This window comes from Schistocerca cancellata, chromosome 2, assembly GCF_023864275.1.
Source record: "Schistocerca cancellata isolate TAMUIC-IGC-003103 chromosome 2, iqSchCanc2.1, whole genome shotgun sequence".
NCBI classification, from domain to species: domain Eukaryota; kingdom Metazoa; phylum Arthropoda; class Insecta; order Orthoptera; family Acrididae; genus Schistocerca; species Schistocerca cancellata.
Genome location: NC_064627.1, coordinates 869,243,237 through 869,270,757, shown reverse-complemented (window position 1 = coordinate 869,270,757; position 27,521 = coordinate 869,243,237). Strand labels below are relative to the sequence as shown.

Sequence of the window (27,521 nt, the reverse complement as noted above, 5' to 3'; positions counted from 1 at the left end):
AAGCCGCCCTTACATGGAGCCAGCAAGCCATGTGACCCAACCCAACCGCTGACATGCCATACGTTCAAGCAGTTTACAAAGAACATTGGTAAGGCTGATGGGCCAATAGCTATCCACATCAAGCGGGTTTTTACTGGGTTTGAGCACTGGAATGATGGTGCTCTCCGCCACTGGGATGGAAAGATGCCATCGCACCAGATCCGGTTGAAGATGACGAGAAAATGTCGCTCGTAGTCAGATGAGAGATGTTTAATCATTTGGCTGTGAATGTGATCAGCCCCAGGAACTGTGTCAGGGCAGTGTGCAAGGGCACTGAGGAGCTCCCACTATGTAAATGGGGCGTTATAGGATTCACTGCAGCGTGTAGTGAATGAGAGGACATTCCCTTTCAGCTGCCGTTTGAGTGTGCAAAAGGCTGGGGGGTAATACTCTGATGCAGAGGCTCGAGCAAAGTGCTCGGCAATTGTGTTTGCGTCGGTACATAACTCGCCTTTATGGTAATGGGGACAGCTGTTGGGGCCTGGTATCCAAAAAGACGATCTTTGCCCAGACTTGGGAAGGTGACGTGTGGCACCCAACGGTGGAGACGTATCTCTCCCAACACTCCTTCTCTTGTTTGATAAGGTGGCGAACACGGGCACAGAGCTGTTTAAAGGCTATGAGGTGCTCCAGGGAAGAGTGCCGCTGTAGAGCTCGCCGACATTCCTTAATTACTTCAGCAACTTTCGGTGACCACCAAGGGACTGCCTTACACCTTGGGCACCCTAAAGAGTGAAGGATCGTGTTTTCTGCCACGGAAACAATTGTGCTAGTCACCTGCTCAACCATCACATCGATGTTACCATGTAAGGGAGATTCAGCGGTGACAGCAGAGGAGTTCCCCAGTCCACCTTGTTCAAAGCCCATCTGGGCAGGCGTCCATGGGTCTGATGCTGGGGCAGTGACAGGAAGATGGGGAAGTGGTCACTACCACACAGGTCGTCATGTGCTCTCTAGTGGATAGATGGGAGAAGTCCTGGGCTGCAAATTGATAAATCAATGGCCAAGTAACTACCATGAGCCACACTGGATTGTGTGGTGGCTCCAGTATTTGAGAGGCACAGGTCGAATTGGGCCAGTAAAGTTTTGACATCTCTACCTTGGCCAGTAAGCACAGCGCCACCCCACAAGGAGTTATGGGAATTAAAATCTCCCAAAAGTAGGAAAGATTTAGGGAGTTGATCAATCAGTGCAGCTAATACATTCAGGGGTACTACACCATCTGATGGAAGATACAAACTGCAGACAGTTATTTCCTGCGTCGTCCCTATTCTGACAGCCACAGATTCAAGAGGGATTTGAAGTTGCACAGTTTCACTACAGACCAAGTTTAGGACATAAACGCAAACTACACCTGACACTCGATTATAGTCACTACGGTTCCTGTAATATCCCTTACAGCCATGGATGGCAGGGGTCTGCATTGCTGGGAACCAGGTTTCCTGGAGGGCAATGCAGATAGCAGATGTAAAGCTTAACAGTTGCCGTAGTTCTGCCAGGCAGTGGAGAAAACTGCCGCAGTTCCACTGGAGGATGACATCGTGAGACTGGGAAGGCATGGAACATTCAATGAGGCAGTTTATGCTTCAGAGTCACCTGCTGTCACTGATTTATTGCCTGAGCAGTCTATATCCATTGTGTCTGAGGGGCCGGCAAGATCTAGGCCCTCAGCAGATGCCAAAATCTCCACCCCATCCTCAGCTGCAGAGCTTGTAGGTAGCGGTGGTGTGGGTGCCACCGCAATTTCCGTGGTCTTAGGGGTTTTCTTTATGGATTTCTCTCGCTGCTCCTTGGGTTTCCCTGGCTGGGAGGACTTCAATGGCTCAGTCTCCAGGACTGAGGATGAGCGTGAAGCCCTATGACCAGCTGCTTTTGGGCTCTTCAGCCACTGGCGGGTGTCATCTTTCCCACTAGCAGAAACCTGGGAAGGGAGTGACCCAAGGGACCCCTTCCTAGCAAGAGAAGCCGAAGAAGACTTACGCTTCTCTGGCTTAGAAGTGGGGACAGATATCCCTGATGGTTGGGGGGGTTTGCTCCTGAAGTGGATGGTGTAGGAGCAACAGGGAGGGAAATGCCCCCCACCATCAAGAGGGCAGGTGCAGCCTTCCGGCTCTGAGAGGTGATCTGGGTTGGCGGAGCTGATGGTGCCAGAACTGTTGTAGCGGTGGGATAAGACTATGTCATATGCACAGGATGCAGGCGTTCAAACTTTCTCTTAGCCTCAGTGTAGGTCAGTCTATCCAGGGTCGTGTACTCCACGATTTTCCTTTCTTTCTGGAGAATCCTGCTGTCAGGCGAGCATGGCAAATGATACTCACCACAGCTGACACAGATAGGAGGCAAGCCACATGGAGTACTGGGATGTGATGGGCATCCGCAATCTCGGCATGTGATGCTGGAAGTACAGCAGGAAGACATATGGCCAAACTACCAGCACTTACAGCACCGCATTGGGGGAGGGATATAGGGCTTTACATCACACCGGTAGACCATCACCTTGACCTTCTTGGGCAATGTATCACCCTCAAAGGCCAAGGTGAAGGCACCGGCGGCAACCTGTTTATCCTTCGGACCCAGGTGGACATGCTGGATGAAATGTACACCTCACTGCTCTAAATTGGCACGCAGCTCATCGTCGGACTGCAAAAGAAGGTCTCTGTGAAATGTGATACCCTGGACCATATTCACGCTCTTATGGGGCGCGATGGTTACAGAAACATCCCCAGCTTGTTAAAAGAGAGTAACTCCCATGACTGGGCAGAGGATGCCGTATTGATCAAGACTGACCCGGATTTCATTTTGGACAAGCGCTCCACCTCCCCAAACTTGTCCTCTAAGTGCTCAACAAAAAACTGAGGCTTCATCATCATGAATGATTCCCCATCAGCTCTCGAACATACAAGGTGCTAGGGTGAATAAGATCCGCTGCCATTCTTAGCCTCACATTCCTTCCATGGTGTGGCCAGGGAGGGGAACGATTTGGAGTCATACTTCTGTGCGTTGAATTGAGCTCGTGATCGCTTAGAGACTGCTGGTGTTTCACCACCAGCAAGAGATGATAGACTATGCTTCATCGCGTGTCATCCACCCTGATGCCACCCACTTCGACCAGGGGCCCTCCACACGGGCACCACCCAGCTGCAGCAAAGGCCACCTGCCAGGATGGCCATTCCCATGAGCCCCGATGCCCCAGGGGGATGGGCATCTGCCCTTGGCATACATGGGGAATTAACAGTGCAGGCATAAGCAGAGTGATCCCTGCGTGGTTAGGGGGCTACAACCAAAAGGGTACATGGTGGCCCTATCACAACGGACTGGCTACCATGCTGGGTATCAGGTGCAAAGAAGTCCATGGCCATCGTCGATGCAGAAATCGACACTGCATACATAGTGCATGGTGGAAAACGTACCCAGGAAGGTGTCCTTGCCCAAGAGATGAAGAATGGGTAGGACTGCAATGCGACAATGAGAAACTGGGCTAAAGATCTCAATGCACGATGGACACAATGCACCTTGTAAGGCACCCTTCCCCAATTGGCAAGCTCTTCGGGAAAAATTTTGAAGAATGGGGGTCAAACCCTACAGGAGACCATCACATAAAGGCCAAAATGCGTGAAACTCTTTTTAGTCACCTTGTACGACAGGCAAGAATACCTTGGGCCTATTATAACTCCTGGACCCGCAGGGCCAATAGGAAAAACAAACTTGCATGCTCGATTTCAAATATGTTACATGCCAGTGCGTAATCGAGCTGTCCTGTAAATCGCATACAATATTTTCCAATGCGCGGACTTAATGCATTAAGTTCGAAGTTTTTTTGAGACAAGTACTGATTTTGACAAAAATGAACTGAAAGTTTATTTAAAATATTGAGCTTCAGTTTAAATTGAGACACATATCACTGTGTTGATTACGTTGCCTAGCAACACTTGAATGTAGCTTAATTAATAAGTCCCACTTCACACACAAAATGTTACACATGACCGCATGAGAGCATGAAAGTGTTTTTCTTTCCGTAAATGCCAATAAACTGGCAGTTTCAAAAGTTAAATCATCAACTGTTGTGTAACTTCATTGTATCACTAAGGAACTTTTTATATTGTGTCTCTTCATCAACAGATCTCAAAAAGCCGGGACAAAAAAGAAGACGACTACAAGAAGAGGCATCGGTACACACTGTAATACTAAGGTAGCATAAAACTGCATCAAATAGTGCTCGCTTGTCCCAATGATGGCTAAGAAAGAGATTTTACAATGTAAATGGTAAAATAAGCTGCACTTTCTGCCATTCATTCTATAAAAACCAGAGAGATGAAAAGTATCATCTACTCATAATGATTACAATGTAACTGCTGGTGATGCTTCATCAATAATAGCAAAAAGCGCGTGATGAATGAGCTTCGCAGTTTTCAGACAATGTAAGTAAGAAAGAAATCAAAGTAACAAGAAGAGGTTACTCTAGGTGAGAATGGAATGGAATTTCTAAGCAGTATCTTGCAGTTGGTGTGATTTCCTCAGAGTTTATTTTTCGGCTGTTTCACACTAATGACACCTGTAGGCTACTACATAATTCACAAGGGACTTTTTGAGGTGTAACTATTAAAACAGACTGCTATTTTAAACATAACAGCACTTGTAGCTAGATCTGACCATAGAAAACACTAACTGTAATTTTATTTTACCTTGCAGAATATTTTTGAAAGTCTTAATAAGTCTTCATTGTGAAGCTCAGCAATGACAATAGTTTAAGGATATGAGTCAAAAAGAGAGGAGAAAAACAGGTCACAATTCAGTGGGAATGAAGCATGTCAGTTTATGTGGGCTCAATACAGTTTAATCTTACTTCAACAAGCCTAATTACAACATGGTTGAGCAAAACTACTATTTTAATTATCATTGTTACTATGACTGCCACTGATTCCAGTTCAATGTACAAGATCATCAATGACATTTGGTCTATTAATTGCCACAGGATACAGACCTCTGTACTATCTGTTTCACATTGTTTTCAGAGAAAGCATTTAGTATCATTCACAGGATGTCTTCTCCAGTGTCGACAGTATGATTGGGGAACACACATACGAGAAAATTGAGGTTTCATCTCAAGTTTTCCGTTAGATCTGGGGCAAGCCTGATCGCCATTAGAAAGATCCAAATGTTTATGTCTACTGTTGATACTGAGTCTTGTCCAAACAATCTCACATGCACCATCAGTTTCAATCTCAGAGGACTATGAGTTTCTGCTCTATTCAACAAACACACTATCTCCATAGCTCTTCAGCTAGGGACAGGCAAGTTTTGTGTAAATTATAATGTGCCAAATAATGTGAACTCAGTGATTTTTGCTATCAATGGAAAGTCAATCATTTTTACAAAATATTGCGAAATTTTCCCCATTCCTGCACACAAATCTTATAAATCTGAGACAGCAATTTACTGATATTGTCACATTATAACCAGAATCAAGTCAATATCTGAAAGCAGGTTTGTCAATGAAGTACAACACTTAACACTGAAAGCACATTTATTATGAACACTAATGCACAGCCAGAATAGAACTGACCCCCTGGACAGAGAATGCAACTGTTTATACAAACATCGAATACCCCAGAATGCTGGTATTTATACCAACATAAAACATTACGGAATATAAGAACATTACAAACGTAAGATATTTAATGAATCTTCCAGATGTGATAAATACTTAATAATAAATAATTGCTGGTGGTCAGGTTTGAACTGCCGACACGCCTTAGTGCGCTAGGCGGCAATGCTAACCACTACACTATGCTACACCGCATCGCACTACATGCATCACAGCTTGCAGCATTGCTCCTGGTCCTGGAGTAGCAGCAACCCACTGTTTCAGTAGTCCTCTTCTCACTGGACCCAACTACAGCACCCTGGATCTAGATTTTACAATGGCCCTCTGTATGGCACTACTGGTGGATCCTCTTGCTCTGGTTGTGTTGTTACATGCTTTTCACTATGATGATCATCAAATGTAGCCCCTTCGTCAAAGTTTCGCATTTGTTGAGCAGGTCTTAAGTTTCCATGAACCTCACATCATTGATCTGGGCTGTAGTAGGGCTTCGTATGGATTGTATTGATGATGTCTCTGTGCTTTTGGCTTCTTGATGAAGGGTCATAATCCTTAACTTTATATGTGACACCCAAAAGCAATGAAGTGCATGATCAGGCTCAAAGTAGTGCTTTAATAACTTATGCACAGGCATAAAAGTCCATACCAAGTCCCCTTGGCTCCATCTCACTGGATGGTGTTTGCCATTACAGCACTCTGAGTCTTTGTCCTGGGTATCCAGGATCTGTATACAAAGCCAGCTGCATCGCTTCTTTGGTCTTGGTGATGAGGTGTTTCATGTAGTCATCCTGAACATCATCTGGTTGAAACTGGAACAGTACATCCATTGTCATTTCAGCCTCGTGACCATCGCGCAGTGTGAAGTCTATAGAGCCTGGCTTCTCTGTCTTGTATGCGAATGTCACAACAGCTTGTATTATATCCCAATCTCTCTGTTCAAGATCAATATGACAGAGCATATCTGCAAATGTTTTACTGGCGTGTTCTGCAAGACCTTTCATCTGCAGATTGTAGGTAGTCATCATCCTGTATATGATGTCGCAACACGAAATTATATCTGGTACTATTCTCGTCTGAAAAATTTTTCCACGGTAAGAGATCAGCACACTGACTGCGCCATGCTTCAAAATGATGTTTTCTACAAAGGAACTTCGCAATTTCTGGAGCTTCACCAGTCAGCACAGCTTAGGTAACACTGTAGAGGAGAAGTAGTCAGTGCAGATTATTATCCACTAATGCCTGTTTGTTGAGTTCAGAAACTTTCTCAAGCGGTTGATTCTGATTTGATGCAGAGATGATGATGCGACAAGCAACATTAGTAACAGATGCTAGAATTAAGTCCAAAGCACGTGCTTCTGTCTTTGGGATTCCTTACAATGACTTACATAAAGTCTAATGATAAACAGAGATCTGGCTAGTGACCTGCATCTGATTCTGTATAGTTTTCACAAATACCAGGTGACCAGTTGTTGGAGTGTCATGGAAATGCTTCAAGACAGCTGGCTACAGATGAGCTGGCACTGGCTACAAATGAGCCGGCATGAGGAGCACCTGTGTCCAGCCCACTGGATCATAGTTACTCTTACACAATGGTCTATTTATTAGCTCAAATCCTCCTCTGGTTGGTTTCTCATTCTTCAAGGCTTGTATGGTTTTCAGCATTGCTACACCTACCCTCTATTCAGCAGCAATGTCATTTAATGCAGCAATGACAGAGATTTCATCCATGGTGCTGTGTTCTGCCAAAGAATACCTTGAAAGGTAGTCAACACTCTTGGGTTCAGGTCTGCTTTTGTGTACAACTGAGGCTAGTCAGCCAGTGTATAGGATGGCAATCCGTCACAACAATGAATGATTTGCTGAATAAATATGGCTGGAATTTTGTTGAGGACTCAAAAAACAGCATGCCACTCTTTCTCGATTGTATAGGAGTTCATTTTGGACTTGGAGAGTTCTCTGGAAGCATAATCTATCATCTTTTCGACACGGTCCTTAATATGTTCTAAAAGGCCTCATCCCAAAACCGCTACTGTTGGTGTGAAGTTCTGTTTCAGCATTATCGCTGTACAATGCTAGAACTGAAGGTGATATTAGTGTCTCTTTAAGGACAATGGAAGATCTCTCTTGTGCCTCAGTAAAGGATAATTTGGTGTCTCCCTAGATTCGATCTTGTAAGGGATATGCCTTGGTGCAGAAATCCTTTATGAATCACTTGTAATCCAAGCAAATTCTGAGAAAAACTACTCACATCACAAATGTACTTCACAATCCACTAAATACTTCGATGGCGATTGCACCTTTCGACACAATCAAGCACCTGTTCATAATGCACTGCCTGTGGCAGAATGTTTACACGACAGTAACATCCCTGTAATGGACTGACCTGCACCGAGTCCTGATCTGAATCCTATAGAACACCTTTGGGATGTTTTGGAATGCCGACTTCGTGCCGGGCCTCACTGACATACATTGATGCCTCTCCTAAGTGCAGCACTCTGTGAAGAATGGGTTGCCATTCCCCAAGAAACCTTCCAGCACCTGATTGAACATATGCCTGCAAGAGTGGAAGATGTCATCAAGGCTAAGGGTGGGTCAACACCATACTGAAATCGAGCATTACCGATGGAGGGCACCACGAACTTTTAAAGTCATATTCAGCCAGGTTTCCAGATACTTTTGATCATATATTGCAGGTTAGAAGAGGGAACTGCAGCACGAGTAGCAATTTATCCCTTCAGTGTCATCATCATTCCACCCTGGACTTTCCATTGTTTGACAATGCTTTTTGAGTGCTAAGATATTTTAGTGTGATCTCAAAAATTCAATTTATCTCCCAAAATGCCAAAAGTATAATTTATGCAATCAATTAATTCATGAATAAGATTAATTTCACTTTAGACAACTAAAAAAAAAGCCAGTGGGAATCATCTGAGTTATCCAAAGTGTTCAACTGTATCAACCAGTCTTTACTATTACATAAAATGAAAATACAGAATTACGCATAGTTCCTTGCAGCAGTGTAAGTCATTTCTGACAAAGAGAAAGCAAAGGATTATCACAATATCCAGCAAAGGAAAGTACTTCTTGAAATGGAGAAGTATTTCAAAAGGGTTACTATAAGGTTCAAACTTAGGCCCAATCCCTTTTCTGTTTTTACATAAGTGACTTACCCACAAACATACATTATCATTAAGTATTATTTGCTGATGATACATCAGTACTGACAGAAAATAAAAACACAGAAGAAATGCCTGAAAATGTCATTAACACTCTACAAAACCTATCTGCCTGGTTCCATCTAAATGGTATAAAGCTAAATATCAAGTTGGTGCATAAGTTTGTAGCATTTTTGTTTTGCACATTGGTATTCTGCTTGCTATGGGTTCATTTACTGATTGTCATTGTTTAATTTGTAGTTCACTGTTACTATTTGAGTTTACATATTGTCATTTGGAGACAGTGGAGCTGTGGTTGCTAGAAAACTGAGTGCCAATTGGAGAAATCAAAACATTTCCAACATATTCTCCTGTTTGAGTTCAATACAGGGGTAAAAGCAGCAGAGGCAGCCAGAAACTTTTGTGCTGTGTATGAGGTTAATACCACAGTACATAGCATTAAAAGAAATGATTTGCTCATTGTACAGAGGTGTTTTGACATTAGTGACTCATCACATTCACGAAGACCTTCAGGGTTTCTTTAAGATTTTTTAAAGACATTAATCCACAATCTACATCAGTATTCACAAATGTGACACACTGTGATCATTCCACCATCGTGCAACATTTGCATGCAATGGGGGAGGTTCAATAATTGGATATATAGGTACTACATGCTCTAAGCCAAAATCACAAGAAGGTGCCCCAGTATTAGCAGATGGCTGTAAAGAGTGAAGGAGAATATATTATTGGTGACTAAAGACTCTGTTATGTGTATCTGCTGTGTTTATTAATCTTGCAGAAAAACACTAAGAACTTATGCACCAACCCAATATTACAAACACACAGCTGTCAGTTCTAGTATAATATATTTGTCCAATGAATACCCGTTTATCATCTTCATTTCTTCTTGGTGTAGTAATTTTAATGGCCAGTAGTGTATTATGATTATAAGCTGGTGAGTCTCCTGTACACTAAGTCAATTATGTATGTTATGAGACAATAAAATTATGATTCTACATTACATCCTCCAACACTTTCTCAGGCTCAGATTCACAATGGCCTCTTCACTCTTCCATTCTGTAAGTAACTTCTGCCTAGTGCTGTTCTGTTCTCAATGACCAGACACTGCTGAAGTAGTAAACATTTTCAAAATTCACCACTGAAATATAGAGGCTGTACCAGGAGAAATGGTCAATATTCAGGGATATGACTGGAATTATAATTTGAAACAAAACAGTCTAGTGAACATGGTCTCTAAAATGCATACCTTAAGAGCTACAAGCACTTGTTTAGTAGAAGAAATGTTTTTCACAGTAGCAAAAACGAACAAGAGCTCATAGCTCTAAGTTATGCACTTTACAGCCCATGTTTTCTAGGCTTTTTCAGTTTGAATGACGATTCCTGTCGTATTCTTGAATACTGACCATTCCCTGTGGAACACCACGTGTAACTATGTAATAATCACTGTTAACTTTCATACAGTTTTGACGCTCTTAATTATTTCAATTTTTATTTTGTTTCACTTCTATCTACAAAGACTTCCCTTGACATAATTAGGATAATTTGCCGATTCACATATTTAAATTGAATAAGTGTGCCTGTATTAACAAAACAACAGCACTAACAAATAGCATTTAGATTCTTATGCACTCTTTGTAATTAAATAATAATGTACATACATCTTATTCCTCAATCGTGTCATCAAATGTTTGCAATACATTTGCTGTGTACATAGCAGTGTCCATCTAAGTAAATTGATAGAGTTTAATTTATGTTACATTCACCCAGCATTGTACTTGTTTCCAAGGCTCAAAATTGTAAAGGGATATTACATAAGCTTACCATTCCTGTATCACTGCCAAAAACTTTATTCTTTACAGTCTTCAGCCACCCAATGTCCTGAGCACAGCGTTTCTCCATATCACGCAAAGTTTGTAAGGACTCTTGCAGTTTTTCCTCTTCAAATGTCATCAGTGCATTCTACACCAAGAGATAAAAGAACATAACAAATTAGTTACCTAAATATGTTTACAAACATGGTTCAACAGATACATACAATACAGGCATCAACTTTGACTCATGATGTAACAATGTTGTGTTCTGTGACATTATGGATAGGGTGTGTACATGAAGATGGCATCTGGTAGTACATCATGGCACTCTACTATTGAATTTCAATGTTTCAAAATATATAGACATAATTATGTGTACTTCTGCACTCAGAATTGGTTGCCATAAATGTTTTCTGAGTATTGTACCACATCATAATGTATAAAAATGGAGAAAGCAACATTTCGGCCACTGTTAACAATGGCCTCCTTCTAGGTATAACGGTGTGCTTTAGCTGTGAGGAATCACTTATATTTTATCATTGCCACTCACTGAGAATGACATTATAATTTTGGAAGATTGTAATTGTGATTGGTCACTTGAAATGAAAAGACCAATCACAACTACGATCTTTCAAAACTTGTTCATCGTGTTGTTATTAGTGACTGATTGCAATTGAAGCTAGATAGTGGTGAATACTTTGTTTTGTGGTTTGGAACTGTTAGTAGCTGTCATGGATATGACAAATAAATTCACTGAATGTTGCTATGGGTGAAGATATGACCAGTACCATTGACATTCTGCAACTATATGGCTTGTGGATGAATTTGTATAGTGCCACAAATGTGGTAAATACATGAAGCTGACAAAAGTTGCTGCTTGATTTTGTTTTATTCTTGCTTATTTTGAAGGAGTGTATGATTTAATTTATGTTAATTTTATTTTTTATTTGTATTTTATGTTGGGCATTGATGGGTGAGTGATTTTTTGATGGGCAGATTGTGATACAGAGAGGTTAGGATAGAGGGTCTTTTTGTTTTGTGTTTCAGTGTTCTGTTCATTAATGAGTAGTGGCTTTTTGGCTAAACTTAAGTATAAATCAGGGTCAAAGAAAATTTGCCAATGCTGAATGGGGACTGTAGAAGCAATTCTTGCAGATTACGTAAGAACTAGTGTCACAAACTGATGGAAGTGGTGCCTCTTTCAGTAATGCATGAACTAGCATAGAAAAAAATTGGACATGGTGCCCGGTTGATCTGTAGCACACCCTATAGCCTAGCTGAGGTGGTGAAGCCAATCAATGTGAATGGAAGAAAACAGAGTGGCGATGGATCGGTCTGTAACATAGCGCAAAGTCTAACTATAAGGTTCAGATGTGACAGTTTGGTGGTTCACAAGCAGGAATCACAATATTTGGTGGGGCGCTATAGAATGATCAGATTTCAGAGGTGGTGGTTAGCCAAGAACTAAGAGTACAACTTACATTTCACAGAACATCCCATTTTATATTACAGAATTCTTAACTATATTTCATTTTGCCACTGCATTTATTTACTTTCTTGTCATGACAATGTTAATCAAATGCTATTTTCTCTTTTGTTCTGCAATGATGTCTCATCAGTCAACACCTCCATTGCCAACAACTATTACATATTTTGTATGTTTCTCTTGAAATATAATTTTAAGCACACTGTATAGCAATTTTTATGATTTATACCAGTAGATGTATTTCTTACCCACATTTCACTACCTTACAAATGATTGTAGTATATGTCAATCCCTTAACAGGGTCCAGATGTTTTCTTAAGTTTTTTTTTCTCGATAGTCTGGATTTTTTGTGTGTGATGGCAGATTTTGGTTGGCAAGTACATATTTTTGATTTTTTTGGTTTGTTTCAAAGTGTTTCACATACTTTTATTTGGTGTAGCAGCTTGTGATTTGGTTTTATATGTAATTAACATTAATGAATCAACATATGAATTTGTGGCTTGGGTGTGGCAGTCAATAATATTTACTTAGGAATAAGGGTATTGTGAAATTTGTTCCAGCTATATAGGTCAAGTGAAGATTTTGATACCAGCATTTACAGCAAGGTCTGGCTATTTCTCTACCAACTTTTTCAATACCACTTTTGCAGATTCACTTGTTCACTGGGACTGTAAAGTTCAATTTCCCTCCTAATTCTTTATTTGCCTTTATTCCATACCCACATGGGGTCAGCAGGGTTATTATCAGATTTGATGTTCTTAATTTTATTGGGGGACTGGATGCCCTTCCTGTCACCATCCCTGTAACCCCCCCCCCCCCCCCCCCCCCGGAATGGAATTTTTTTTTGGTGGGCTGATTTGACCTTGAGCTGGTGCACCACCTGAATTGCAGAAGTGGCACGCTAACATCTGTGGCTATTTAGGTGGGACATTTTTTCGATGCCTATTGTGGTTATCCAGTTGAGTATAGTTCAGTTCACATAATCAGATTAATTGAAGGTGACAATACTGAATTGTGAGGTTTTTATGCGACCTTTACGTAATATTGGCATTAATGATTTCTTTTTGCCAGGTTATGTAATGTCATTTGTTTTGTTTCTCCCCATCCAATTTCCCGCCCTCCCAATTTCTGTGAATGTCCTGTTAGTCTCATGCTTGTCTTGAAATTATTATGATTAAATTTTGAATTTGTTTCTCTTTTGTTAATTGCAATGAATTTGTGACATTATGGGTGCCTAATTGGATAGAGGTGATATGGCTGTATCCACCATCTTGATAGACCAAAAATCAAAGCTGATGGCTAGACCAAAAATCAAAGCTGATGGCTAGTATCAGACATTTTTGTATTTCTAACAAGTTGTATGCATTTAACTAAAATCTCCCACAAATAACAATAATCACATGAGAAACCAGGAAGAAACACAACAAACTAAATTATTTCTTTGCACTACACATTAATTTACAAGTTAATGAAAGTCATAGATGTAAGTGGTAGCACTGCATGCTTTTGCAATGGCAATCATTTTCAGTTTTGCTTCATAAGTGGGGACAGGGAGGAGTGGGGGAGGGGGGGGGGAGACTTCTCTATACACTCATAAGCATGATGATAGAATACATATTTCAACATGCCTCAAGCTGATTTTATCCTCACATCAGGTAAGACTAATATTAATAGTTAAACTCTCTATGTACAATATATTTTATTATATGTATATTATATGTAAGGTCACTACAGTGTCTATTTACTCACAAAAATATTGGGTGAACTGAAACTACCAATAGTGGGTGTTGGCTTCATTCTGTGACATAATGATGATGTGGTGTGTGACATCATAAAAGTGCACACAGGTAAAGAACAGAACAGTTGGTTGGGGTAACAGAGCAATCTAGCAGTCTGTAGCCCAAGATCTAAGTTAGGTTGATAGGCTACAATTTGGTGAAGCCAATGAATTCATTAGTACAAAGCCAATGAATTCGATTAGAAAATCACCAAAGAATGTGAATACATAATCTCTGTTGTCACACTGTACTAATCTGTATTGTAACCGAGAACTAATTAAGGTTTAAAGGTGACAATTTGGTTGTGAGTTGGCAAAATGGTGTCATTGTTTATTACACCTAAAGAGGTTTTGTGGAGATAGTGGTCATTGAGAGAAACAATGTAAGCTAAAACTAAGTTTGATGGTTGGTAAAACCATCACATTTATCACAGCAAAAAGCTTTTGTTGTTAAAAAATATTTTTATTGGCATACTGTCCTGTAGCATAAGCTACTGCCTGGGTTAGATTGGAAGTTGATAGTTTTGGTTGGAGTTCCAATGCAAAAAATGTGCCATCCGAATCTCTCTCTCTCTCTCTCTCTCTCTCTCTCTCTCTCTCTCTCTCTGTATTCATAGTTACATACATAGTTGAGGGGCATGCATGAAATGGAAGCAGTGCTTCAACGACCGATTCATCAGTATGGCACATTGCCCAAGGTCTACGCTCCATATGATGTGACGTCCGTGCCATCCACGTCGCCACCAAACAGGCACTTCAACAAGATGCAGCAACCGCATATTAGATGCTCTATCACTCCTAGGCTGGCCGTGTTAATCAGCACCATGCTCTGGCCAGTCCTGCTTGTACAGCCCACGGACAATCTCCACACCATTCAGCCTCATTGCCTCATTTTTAATTGCTCCCGTTCTATACCAACTGTCAGGCAGTATGGTTTGCTCTACGCAAGTGCTTGATGTCTGCCCATGGGATTGATGGCAATGATGTAAGATTTATGACCTTACTTGGCCACCTCAACAGCGACCTATTCCTGGCAGCGCCCATTCACAACAAATACGAGATGACTAAGGCTTTGCTGCTCCAGTGCCTCTCATGCTCCCCAGAACAGCAGCAACATGTAATTATGCACTAAGAAACCTTCAGAGAAAACCCGCCAGCCTCACTCTGGTGATGCCTACAAATACAGATTGATCCTACGCTGATGCCTGACTGCATATTCTGGACACTGTGGCCATTGAAACTTCCCACATACGCCCAGACCATATTACTATCACACAAGGATGAACCCCTCAATGCCAGACTCCGCCTCGAGTAAACATTTCCTATGCAATCCACCTTTGAGAAAATCAAGGATGACTTACTACACACTATTACACTGACTCATCTGTCCCCCAATGCCCACCTTGCTGTAACAGTGGATGCGAGTGACCTCACTATCAGTGCCACATTACAACAGGAAATAACCAGCATTTCTCAACGTCTGCGGTTTTCTCTTGTAAACTTTCAGACACACAGGATAAGTGATCAACCTTTGATTGTGAGCTACTTGCCATGTACGAGTTCGTCCACTAATTTCAAGATGAGTACAGTGCATACACCCCTTACTATTTACATGGATCATTGCCCCCTGGCTAACATTTTGCACAACCTGTCTGATGATCCCTTCCCCAGGAGGCCTCCTGTCTGCCTCAGAGATTACAAGGTCTCTGGCATCATTGCAGTCATTGCCCCACAACAGATCAACACCGACACCTCACCTCTCCTGTGCTCTGCACTATGGTCAAAGGGGGGCTCTATGGCAATGTGGTGACTATACGTCATCTCTGATTGAAGAAAAAGACATCGCTGCCCTGTGCAGTAGAGTGAATTATAATATCTGTGACCTTTTAGTATCATCAAACCTCTGACCGGTGTAGATCACAATGTAATTCTGTCCAGCAAATAAAGTAAGGGTTTGTCTTTCATGCTCTGTGTACCATTTATAACATATTCACTGACACTGGTACCACTTTCCCTACAGCTGCACTGCTTCAAAAAATTTTCACTGTTCTGAGACAAGGATACTCTTCTTTTAAGGAAGAAAGAATTACTTGCAGATATACCCAAATTGCTACTTTACCATGTTCCAAATCATCAGATACAACAGGATAATTTCTTATGCCAAGCAACTGCAGTGAAAACAGCAAGTTGGTTGTGGGACCAGTGAGCAGTCTGGATATCATCTTGAGAAATCAATTAATAATTTTCTGCAAAGTCCACTTGCAAAACTACTTAATTATTCATCAAATTTAATTTATCTTTTTATAACATGTCTTTTAAAGAAGGGAAGTTGTTTCGAGACTTCTAGCACTGGCTGCCTCACATTTGAGGATTTTTCAGGTAACCTGTGTCATTTGCTTCCCACTGGCATAAAGTTGCAGGCTTTTCCAAGTTGCTTTCTTCAAAAATTGTTTGAAATACACGTGTATCACAATATTCACAATGATCATTAATAAAATCTTTATTCACTGGATCACATGTTCCAGCACTAATAAGTTCATTGCAACTTCTTGGAATATGTTTTTCTGTTAATGCACCATAAATGCTTGAAAGCAAAAATTCCATGTTTGGATGATATTTTCAGAGACACTGTGAGGCATTTTTGAATATGGTAAAACATGCTTAGAACTTCATGTAAAGAATGTGGATTTCTTCACTTTGTAACTCCAGGGATATCTTCAATGAAAAGAGAGAGTGCTTCTGAGATAGGCATAAGGAGAATGCTTCTTCACTGATGTGAATCCAGAAGCCTTGACTGAACACAAACCATGTTTCACTGGTTCTTGACGACTAATGTCATCTCTCTGATACAAAATTATCATTTTCTCATCTATTTCTTTGCAACTTGATGTCACATTTACTTTTTTCTTTAAAAATTTCTTTGCATCTCATACCATTTCTAAATTGAACTGTCTGGCCACAGCTCCCCATTTACTAAGGCTCTTAGGTAATGCTTTCTTGGCTTTTTTCACTGTTTGTCTAATGATTGTCAACATGGGTAAGCTTTGTTAGGAGATTCATTACCATTGACTTTAATCATGGATTGTTTCTTCCTCTCCCGATATTTACGTTTTTTTTTTTTCCTTTCACACAATTTTAATTTTTCTTTTTGCTGTTTGCTTTATGGGGTATTCTTTCCAAGATTAATTTTTCATTGTTGTCTTTTTTCGGCATGTCTCTCTTTTTCATTTTTTAGATACTCTTGATACCTCCCAGGATCTGTTTCAGTTGGTTGGTATGCAGCCACATGTGATGATGAACTCATCTTTAAATTTGAAAAGATTATTATTTTATTAATATCTATTACCAATATTATCAAAATGAATTGTTATATATTTGATTTTAGCAAAGAAGAAACCAAACACAATGATGATAAAGTAATTTTTGTGGATTATTAGTCACTGTCATTTGCTGTGTTATGGTTGCCACACATTTTTGAAACATCTTAATTTATAAACAACAGGAACCTTAGCAAAGTTCTCCCTATAATACAGTTTGGTCAGGTATTAACTAAGAATATTTAGACTTGAGAAACTTGGTGATCAATAATGGCTTCATAATAAAACCTTTCATTGCATTTTGTTAAGTGTGGCACAAAACAAAAATTGAATAAGAAAACTGTCTTACCTTCCAAATTAATATCCATACCCTTTATTTCTTTCCTAACAATACCAGTAATGTCTGTAACTGATGCAAGGAGAAAAAATAAAATTTAGATGTATTTACATGAGATCAAAAGAAAGTGTTATTTCCCTTCAACTAAAGAGATTTATGATTTTACACTGCTATTTATAATGTTGGTCTGTGTCTAATTACACAATTTAGAACTTAATCTTTATTAAACACAGTCTCTCTTCTCCTGCCATTCACTATTGTAATCATGTGTGACAAGCTTCCTGCATTTCTACCCATCCCCATCATATATTTAAACAAACTCAATTGTCTTAAGGCAAATCTTTCTTTCAAAATGCTACAGGAATTAAAATTCTTTCCTACAGGATCTATAAGTTGGAATTACCATGCTAATTTTATTTTTCATCTATTTGATAAAATCTTCCCAGTGCTGTTTTCGTAATTTTATCCACACTGCCTCATAATATAAAAGTGTCCTTGTATGCAGTTAAATTAAATACGTTATAGGTTTACAGCGTGGCACAATTTAACACTTTGATATATCTCCTATTGTGTTATTCTAAGCAGCTTTCATTGTAGTTATTCAGTCATAATGATCTCCTATTCATGGATTGGAACAAAATTATCCAGAAAAACGCCAAAGAGCTCTGATGATGGCTGCAAAAGTGTCTTCTTGTTGTTGTTGTGGTCTTCAGTCCTGAGACTGGTTTGATGCAGCTCTCCATGCTACCCTACCCTGTGCAAGCTTCTTCATCTCCCAGTACTTACTGCAACCCACATCGTTCTGAATCTGCTTAGTGTATTCATCTCTTGGTCTCCCTCTACGATTTTTACCCTCCACCCTGCCCTCCAATGCTAAATTTGTGATCCCTTGATGCCTCAGAACATGTCCTACCAACCGGTCCCTTCTTTTTGTCAAGTTGTGCCACATACTCCTCTTCTCCCCAATTCTATTCAATACTTCATCATTAGTTATGTGATCTACCCATCTAATCTTCAGCACTCTTCTGTAGCACCACATTTCGAAAGCTTCTATTCTCTTCTTGTCCAAACTATTTATTGTCCATGTTTCACTTCCATACATGGCTACACTCCATACAAATACTTTCAGAAACGACTTCCCGACACTTAAATCTATACTCGATGTTAACAAATTTCTTTTCTTCAGAAACACTTTCCTTGCCATTGCCAGTCTACATTTTATATCTTCTCTACTTTGACCATCATCAGTTATTTTGCTCCCCAAATAGCAAAACTCCTTTACTACTTTAAGTGTCTCATTTCCTAATCTAATTCCCTCAGCATCACCCGACTTAATTCGACCACATTCCAGTCTCCTCATTTTGCTTTTGTTGATGTTCATCTTATATCCTCCTTTCAAGACACTGTCCATTCCGTTCAACTGCTCTTCCAAGTCCTTTGCTGTCTCTGATAGAATACAATGTCATCGGCGAACCTAAAAGTTTTTATTTCTTCTCCATGGATTTTAATACCTACTCTGAATTTCTCTTTTGTTTCCTTTACTGCTTCCTCAATATACAGATTGAATAACATCAGGGAGATGCTACAACCCTGTCTTACTCCCTTCCCAACCACTGCTTCCCTTTCATGTCCCTCGACTCTTATAACTGCCATCTGGTTTCTGTACAAATTGTAAATAGCCTTTCGCTCTCTGTATTTTACCCCTGCCACCTTTAGAATTTGAAAGAGAGTATTCCAGTCATCATCATCATCATCATCATCATCATCATCATCATCATCATCATCATCATTTAAGACTGATTATGCCTTTCAGCGTTCAGTCTGGAGCATAGCCCCCCTTATACAGTTCCTCCATGATCTCCTATTCAGTGCTAACATTGGTGCCTCTTCCGATGTTAAACCTATTACTTCAAAATCATTCTTAACCGAATCCAGGTACCTTCTCCTCGGTCTGCCCCGACTCCTCCTACCCTCTACTGCTGAATCCATGAGTCTCTTGGGTAACCTTGCTTCTCCCATGCGTGTAACATGACCCCACCATCTAAGCCTGTTCGCCCTGACTGCTACATCTATAGAGTTCACTCCCAGTTTTTCTTTGATTTCCTCATTGTGGACACCCTCCTGCCATTGTTCCCATCTACTAGAACCTGCAATCATCCTAGCTACTTTCATATCCGTAACCTCAACCTTGCTGATAAGGTAACCTGAATCCACCCAGCTTTCGCTCCCATACAACAAAGTTGGTTGAAAGATTGAATGGTGCACAGATAACTTAGCCTTGGTACTGACTTCCTTCTTGCAGAAGAGAGTAGATCGTAGCTGAGTGCTCACTGCATTAGCTTTGATACACCTCGCTTCCAGTTCTTTCACTATGTTGCCATCCTGTGAGAATATGCATCCTAAGTACTTGAAACCGTCCACCTGTTCTAACTTTGTTCCTCCTATTTGGCACTCAATCTGTTTATATTTCTTTCCCACTGACATTACTTTCGTTTTGGAGATGCTAATCTTCATACCATAGTCCTTACATTTCTGATCTAGCTCTGAAATATTACTTTGCAAACTTTCAATCGAATCTGCCATCACAACTAAGTCATCCGCATATGCAAGACTGCTTATTTTGTGTTCACATATCTTAATCTCACCCAGCCAGTCTATTGTTTTCAACATATGATCCATAAATAATATGAACAACAGTGGAGACAGGTTGCAGCCTTGTCTTACCCCTGAAACTACTCTGAACCATGAACTCAAATTACCGTCAACTCTAACTGCTGCCTGACTATCCATGTAAAGACCTTTAATTGCTTGCAAAAGTTTGCCTCCTATTCCATAATCTTGTAGAACAGACAATAACTTCCTCCTAGGAACCCGGTCATATGCCTTTTCTAGATCTATAAAGCATAGATACAATTCCCTGTTCCACTCATAACACTTCTCCATTATTTGCCGCAAGCTAAGGATCTGGTCCTGACAACCTCTAAGAGGCCTAAACCCACACTTATTTTCATCCAATTGGTCCTCAACTAATACTCGTACTTTCCTTTCAACAATACCTGAGAAGATTTTACCCACAACGCTGATTAAAGAGATACCTCTGTAGTTGTTACAATCTTTTCTGTTTCCATGTTTAAAGACTGGTGTGATTACTGCTTTTGTCCAGTGTGATGGAACCTGTCCCAACTCCCAGGCCATTTCAATTATCCTGTGTAGCCATTTAAGACCTGACATTCCACTGTATTTGATGAGTTCCGACTTTTTTTCATCCACCCCAGCCGCTTTATTGCACTGCAATCTATTGACCATTTTTTCCACTTCCTCAAATGTGATCGTATTTCCATCATCATTCCTATCCCATTCTACCTCGAAATCTGAAACATTACTGATCACATTGAGCAACTCTTCAAAATATTCCCTCCATCTGCCCAAGGCATCCACAGGATTCACCAGCAGTTTTCCTGACCTGTCCAAAATACTTGTCATTTCCTTCTTACCTCCCTTTCGAAGACTGCTAATTACACTCCAGAATGGTTTTCCAGCAGCTTGACCCATAGTCTCCAACCTGTTTCCAAAGTCTTCCCACGATTTCTTCTTGAATGCTGCAATTATCTGTTTGGTTTTGTTTCTTTCTTCAACATAACTTTCTCTGTGTACCTGGGTTCTGGTATGTAGCCATTTTTGATACGTCTTCTTTTTCCTTTTACAGGCTGCCTTGACTGTATCATTCCACCAAGCTGTTTGCTTCATCATACTTTTACACACTACTGTTCCAAGACATTCTTTAGCCACTTCTAGTACTGTGTCCCTGTACCTTGTGCATTCCTTTTCCAATGACTGTAATTGACTACATTCAACTAAACGGTACCTTTCTGAGATCGCTGTTATGTACTTGTGCCTGATTTCCTTATCCTGAAGTTTCTCCACTCTTATCCTCCTACATATGGACCTGACCTCCTGCACTTTCGGCCTCACAATCCCAATTTCACTGCAGATTAAATAATGATCAGTGTCATCAAAGAATCCCCTGAATACATGTGTGTCCCTCACAGCCTTCCTGAATTCCTGATCTGTTGTTATATAGTCAATGACAGATCTGGTTCCCCTGCCTTCCCAAGTATACCGGTGAATGTTCTTATATTTAAAAAAGGAGTTTGTGGTTACTAAGCCCATACTGGCACAGAAATCCAAGAGTTGTTTCCCGTTCCTGTTGGCCTCCATATCCTCTCCAAATTTACCCATAACCTTTTCATACCCTTCTGTTCGATTTCCAATCCTGGCGTTAAAATCACCCATGAGTAGAACACTGTCCTTGTCCTTTACTCTAACAACTACATCACTGAGTGCCTCATAAAAACTATCCATCTTATCTTGATCTGTCCCTTCACAATGCGAATATACTGACACAATCCTAATTTTCTTGCTAGACACTGTCAAATCTATCCACATCAGTCGTTGTTTACATACCTTATTGCAACTACGCTGGGTTCCATATCTTTCCTGATGTAAAGCCCTCCACCCCATTGTGCTATTCCTGCTTTGACTCCTGACAGGTAGACCTTGTATTCTCCCACTTCCTCTTCTTTCTCACCCCTCCCCCGAATGTCACTAACAGCTAAAACGTCCAGCCCCATCTTATTTGCAGCCTCTGCCAGCTCTACCTTCTTCCCAGAGTAGCCCCAGTCAACATTGTCAAAAGTTTTCTCTAAGTCTACAAATGCTAGAAACATAGGTTTGCCTTTCCTTAATCTTTCTTCTAAGATAAGTCGTAAGGTCAGTATTTCCTCACGTATTCCAACATTTCTGTGGAATCCAAACTGATCTTCCCCGAGGTCGGCTTCCACCAGTTTTTCCATTCGTCTGTAAAGAATTCGTGTAAGTATTTTGCAGCTGTGGCTTATTAAACTGATAGTTCGGTAATTTTCACATCTGTCAACACCTGCTTTCTTTGGGTTGGAATTATTATATTCTTCTTGAAGTCTGAGAGTATTTCGCCTGTCTCATACATCTTGCTCAGCAGTTGGTAGAGTTTTGTCAGGACTGGCTCTCCCAAGGCCGTCAGTAGTTCTAATGGAATGTTGTCTACTCCCGAGGCCTTGTTTCGACTCAAGTCTTTCAGTGCTCTGTCAAACTCTTCACGCAGTATCGTATCTCCCATTTCATCTTCATCTACATCCTCTTTCGTTTCCATAACATTGTCCTCAAGTACATTGCTCTTGTATAGACCCTCTATATACTCCTTCCACCTTTCTGCTTCCCCTTCTTTGCTTAGAACTGGGTTTCCATCTGAGCTCCTGATATTCATACAAGTGGTTCTCTTTTCTCCAAAGGTCTCTTTAATTTTCCTGTAGGCAGTATCTATCTTACCCCTAGTGAGATAAGCCTCTACATCCTTACATTTGTCCTCTAGCCATCCCTGTTTAGCCATTTTGCACTTCCTGTCTATCTCATTTTTGAGACGTCTGTAATCCTTTTTGCCTGCTTCATTTACTGCATTTTTATATTTTCTCCTTTCACCAATTAAATTCAGTATTTCTTCTGTTACCCAAGGAGTTCTACTAGCCCTCGTCTTTTTACCTACTTGATCCTCTGCTGCCTTCACTACTTCATCCCTCAGAGCTACCCATTCTTCTTCTACTGTACTTCTTTCCCCCATTCCTGTCAATTGTTCCCTTATGCTCTCCCTGAAACTCTGTACAACCTCTGGTTCTTTCAGTTTATCCAGGTCCCATCTCCTTAAATTCCCACCTTTTTGCAGTTTCTTCAGTTTTTATCTACAGTTGCCGAGTCAGCAACAAAAACCAAGACATTGCATTAAAGCAAGCGTTCAGTTCACAGTGCTGTGGAATGTGGGGAAAAAACCGCAAATTGCCGTCCATAAGAAGAAGAACAACACCTAAAATGCAACAGGAGCGTAATATGTAAAAAATTGACAACGCAACCTGCCACTGATGATGCCTTGCAGAAAATAAAGGCGAAACGTGTATGGCACTAAAATTGTGTTTTATTCAGTTGCCGTCAGACGGCCCGTAAGTAAAAATTATCAATATACCGTAATACATATACGTAATTTATTTTAATTGTTTCTATAGGTCTGTTTTTTTCTAAATCATCCACCACAGCAACATAATGCAAATGTTCATTTAATCGTCCTAAATGCATATTTATCTCTGTCATTCTATTATCACAACCTCTTATTTAATTCGCACTGGCGTGGGGACTTAATATTCATGGCTCGAATGAACTTCGATTAAGATTTCAACCTCTTCTTATCAAAAATTCTTCCAATGAAACCAAGACAATCATGAATCAACTGTAAACGTGATAACTTAAGTAACTGCCCTAGTGTCACAATATCAAAGTCTACGTATATGCATGTACCTGAACTCTATTGCTACTGTTTATGGCAAATGATACGTCACTGGCCAGTCACGACTGGATGGGCTGTGTCACCAAAGCAGATGTTTATTAATTATTCGATGAACATCGACTACGCTACGGAACGCTGCTGCTATGACATCAAAAAAAAATTCCGGCCAGAGGCAGGCTTCTTTTACAGATCAGTACTCACCATGAAAGTAACGAAACAATAGCCCGCTGCCATCTGCACATTGTCTTTCCTTTCACCAAACAACTGTTCAGCTTCTGTAATTCGATTATTTAGAAGCAACTGAATTCCTTCCCTCGCCAAATTCCAGTTGTAATCACTCCTACCATTCACTTGCATTCTGCACCGTTGTATTTTACCAGCTACGGGGATCGAATTATTGTCAAACTATATAGATTTGATTAAGACATTGGTAGCGTTAACTGTTTTCTGTGTTGAATGGTACTCTTAATAGTGTGAATACAATATTACTATACGGCATGAGGTTCACCAACAAAATCTACGTAGACGTTGATCATTTCGGCAAGTGGTCTTCAAATCATAATAGCATTTAATTTCTGCTGGTCAACAAACATAGAATTTATGTCGTACTGTGTGATGTATGACCTCAAACTTCTTAACATATCCATGTATCAAACTACGGTGACATATTCCAACGACGTTTGTTTACTTGGCCTGACATACTCTTCTGTCAAACAAGCCGAAAGTAACACAAACTTGCCAAAGATATTCAAACGTAGATAAAACCATTGGAGAACAGTAAGACTATAACTTTGATATTATCGATCAATATTTTAGTTCTTTATTTATCCATAGATCCTTTACAAAATCTTTCTCTTATACACACGCACACATTGTCTCCTTCGGCTAGCTACAGGACCTTGACGATAGTTCCACCGTTCTATAGAAGTTCTATGTTGTCCCCTTGGTTCGTTTGAGAAAAAGCTGAGTGTGGTATCTTAGTTTACGCCGACGAATAATGCATATAGGTTTAGAACATACAGAATTAACTTCTTATTCTTGATGAATGCATACAAGAACGATCTCCGGAAGAAACTAAAAGGGGTCGTACTGAGCTTAAATTATTGTGGTAAGGATAACAAAACTAAGCCTGACAGAGAGTTCACATGTAGGTCGACAAGTTTGTGAGGCAGGATTGATTGGTGTCTGGGAAGTATGATCTGGTGAATTTGAACTGCTTGTGATGTGACGTGTCAATGAGGTACCCAGGAGCTGTAAGGGTAAAATAGATATCGGTAGGACATGTTCGACGGATACTTCCAAGCGTGTGCCGCTGTATAGGCCATCCACTGTGTGATCTCCAACACTGGAAAAGAGTGAGTGTACAGCGGCTATAGTGGCAATCTGATGTGAACAGCTGTGCAAGTCTGTACACAAACACCTAATGATTGCCGTCGTATGAAGTGTACGGGCAGTGGATATTGGTGCAAGGGTTTAGTAACTGCTGCACCAACTGTGGAAGTTCGGCTGTGTCAGATTGTGATGCTAGCTCTAAGTATTCCACTGGAATGCATAGAGACTCCCTATACGCCATTTTAGCCATTTATGCACCAATACCAGGTTTGTATGACACTCAGAGGTCTAAGCTGAGTAAAGAAAATGCTTCTGTCCATTTTTATTGGTGACACATTAGCAACGCCCTTAATGTTCCGTTCCTCGATTTTACCACATCATTACTAGTGTGGTGATAGCTGATTGTGTGGTGTGGCTTAAAGCTGCACAGTTTGACCAATTCCTGGAACACGGTGGATTCTAACTGGCAGCCTTGATCAGCTATAACATGGAGAGAGCAGCAACCCATGTACAGTACCCATAAAAGTCTTTGAGGTAGTTTCGGCAGAGATTTCAGTGATCATGGTGCCTCTGCTCACTGTGTACATCTGTCTGCGGCTATGAACATGTATATGTACCTATCTGATAGTGGAAGAGGACGACCAGGTCATTGCGAATGTGTGCGAGTCTGTCTGGTGTGCCTTGGAAGTTATTGGCGTCAACAAGTATGTGGTAATCTAATTTACTCTTTTGGCACAGGTTGCAAGAATGTGCACGTGTGTGCATGTCTTTCTCCATGGAAGGCCACACAAAATGGTCTGTAAGCAATCTGCCCAAAGTGTTGGCCACTGGATGGGATAAGCCATTGATGCTGTCGAAAGCTGATTTGTAAAAGTTCTGTGAAATGTATGGGCATGGTTTATTCCGAGAGATGTAACACAGCAGTTACAACTTAGAGTTGAGCAAAGGAGTCTGGTCTGGTGTAGCCCCATAAATCAGTTGTTCAACAACTGTCATAGCAGTGTTCTGTGGCCTGCTTTGAAGTGAATCCTTTGTAATCTATAAACTCTGCCACATCACATACAGGGTGAAGAAAAAAATGCTGGACGAAGAGGCTGGCATGTGATTCCTCATCCAGATTCAAGACAAAAGTTTATCAAGCAAAATCAGACTGGGTGCATTTTGAAAACAACCATATGAAAACGAGGAGCTGGCAACTTTGTCACACTGTGGAGCGCATCGGAATGTACAAAGGAACGTTCATCACCCCACACTGTTGTACTACCCATCGCAGCGCAATAAGTTGACGCCTGAGACATCAAATCCACATCCACCATGGAGCTGTTGTTCAAATCCTCCTCAGGTTCCATTTTTACTTTTTGACGTCTGTTCCCTAGTTCTCGTCTTTTATGAGCTGGACATCATTTTGTCACATGACAATAGCCTATCACATGTCAGTTAGATCCATTAAACTGTATGCATGTGTCTACTAACCACACAGAGCACGACCATAATTGGTCATGTCAACTTAATGTAAGGTGACTTCTACATGGAGTATAAACAGTTAATACGTTGATGTCCTTTTGGTGCTTGGTGTATCCGATAAACGAGCTGCTGCTGCTGCTGCTTGTACATATGCTACAGGGTACCTTCAAAGGCCCCATCCACCTGGAGCAACGCCTTTGGGAAACCAGTAATCCTCGTCCACAAATAATGCACAGAGGTCCTCAAAGACTAGATGTACTCCACAAATAGAGGACGCAACTCTTGAAACCATTCACCAGTCACCTTGGCAAAGTACCCTTGATATTGTAAGGCAGTTTCAGATATCTCAGAGACTGATTATTGAAGTGTTGTGAGATGAAGAACTGCACCCATCTGATTGCACATGAACTCAATTCCAGCTGCCAGAGGACCATATTTGACAAGTACAGTTTTGTGAATGTCTTTTGCACCAAGTGGAATATAACAAACATTCTGTAAATAACATGACATGTACTGACGAATCTAGCTTAACTCCTGAAGATATTTTAAATCTCTACATCAGCCGTTCTTGGTCTGAGCACAATCCACATGTTACCTGTAAATTTGGCTTTCAGGGATGCTTTGGCATAGAGCTGTGGGCTGGAATCGTGGGAGGAGTGCTTTCGGGTCATTACCTATCGCTGGACAAATTGAATGCACTCCTATATTGTATGTTTCTCTGCAACATTTTACTTGAAACGCTAGGGAACGTTCCACTTGGTGTTTGGTGATGGTTATGGTTTCAGCATGATGATGCATTGCGAGACTTTG

General features: G+C 40.7%; 1 protein-coding gene across 1 annotated transcript in view; it reads right to left on the bottom strand.

Moving 5' to 3' along the window:
* LOC126162820 (tetratricopeptide repeat protein 39C-like) overlaps positions 1-24,638 on the bottom strand; it is an 87,679-nt gene extending 63,041 nt beyond the window's left edge. The window contains exons 1-2 of the mRNA XM_049919567.1: positions 24,117-24,638; positions 10,642-10,779 (exon numbers count right to left, since the gene is read on the bottom strand). Coding sequence (XP_049775524.1) covers positions 10,642-10,779; positions 24,117-24,272 — 294 coding nt within the window. The 5' untranslated portion in view covers positions 24,273-24,638. The remainder of the gene's footprint in view (positions 1-10,641; positions 10,780-24,116) is intronic.
* Between the last annotated feature and the right edge of the window lie 2,883 nt (positions 24,639-27,521).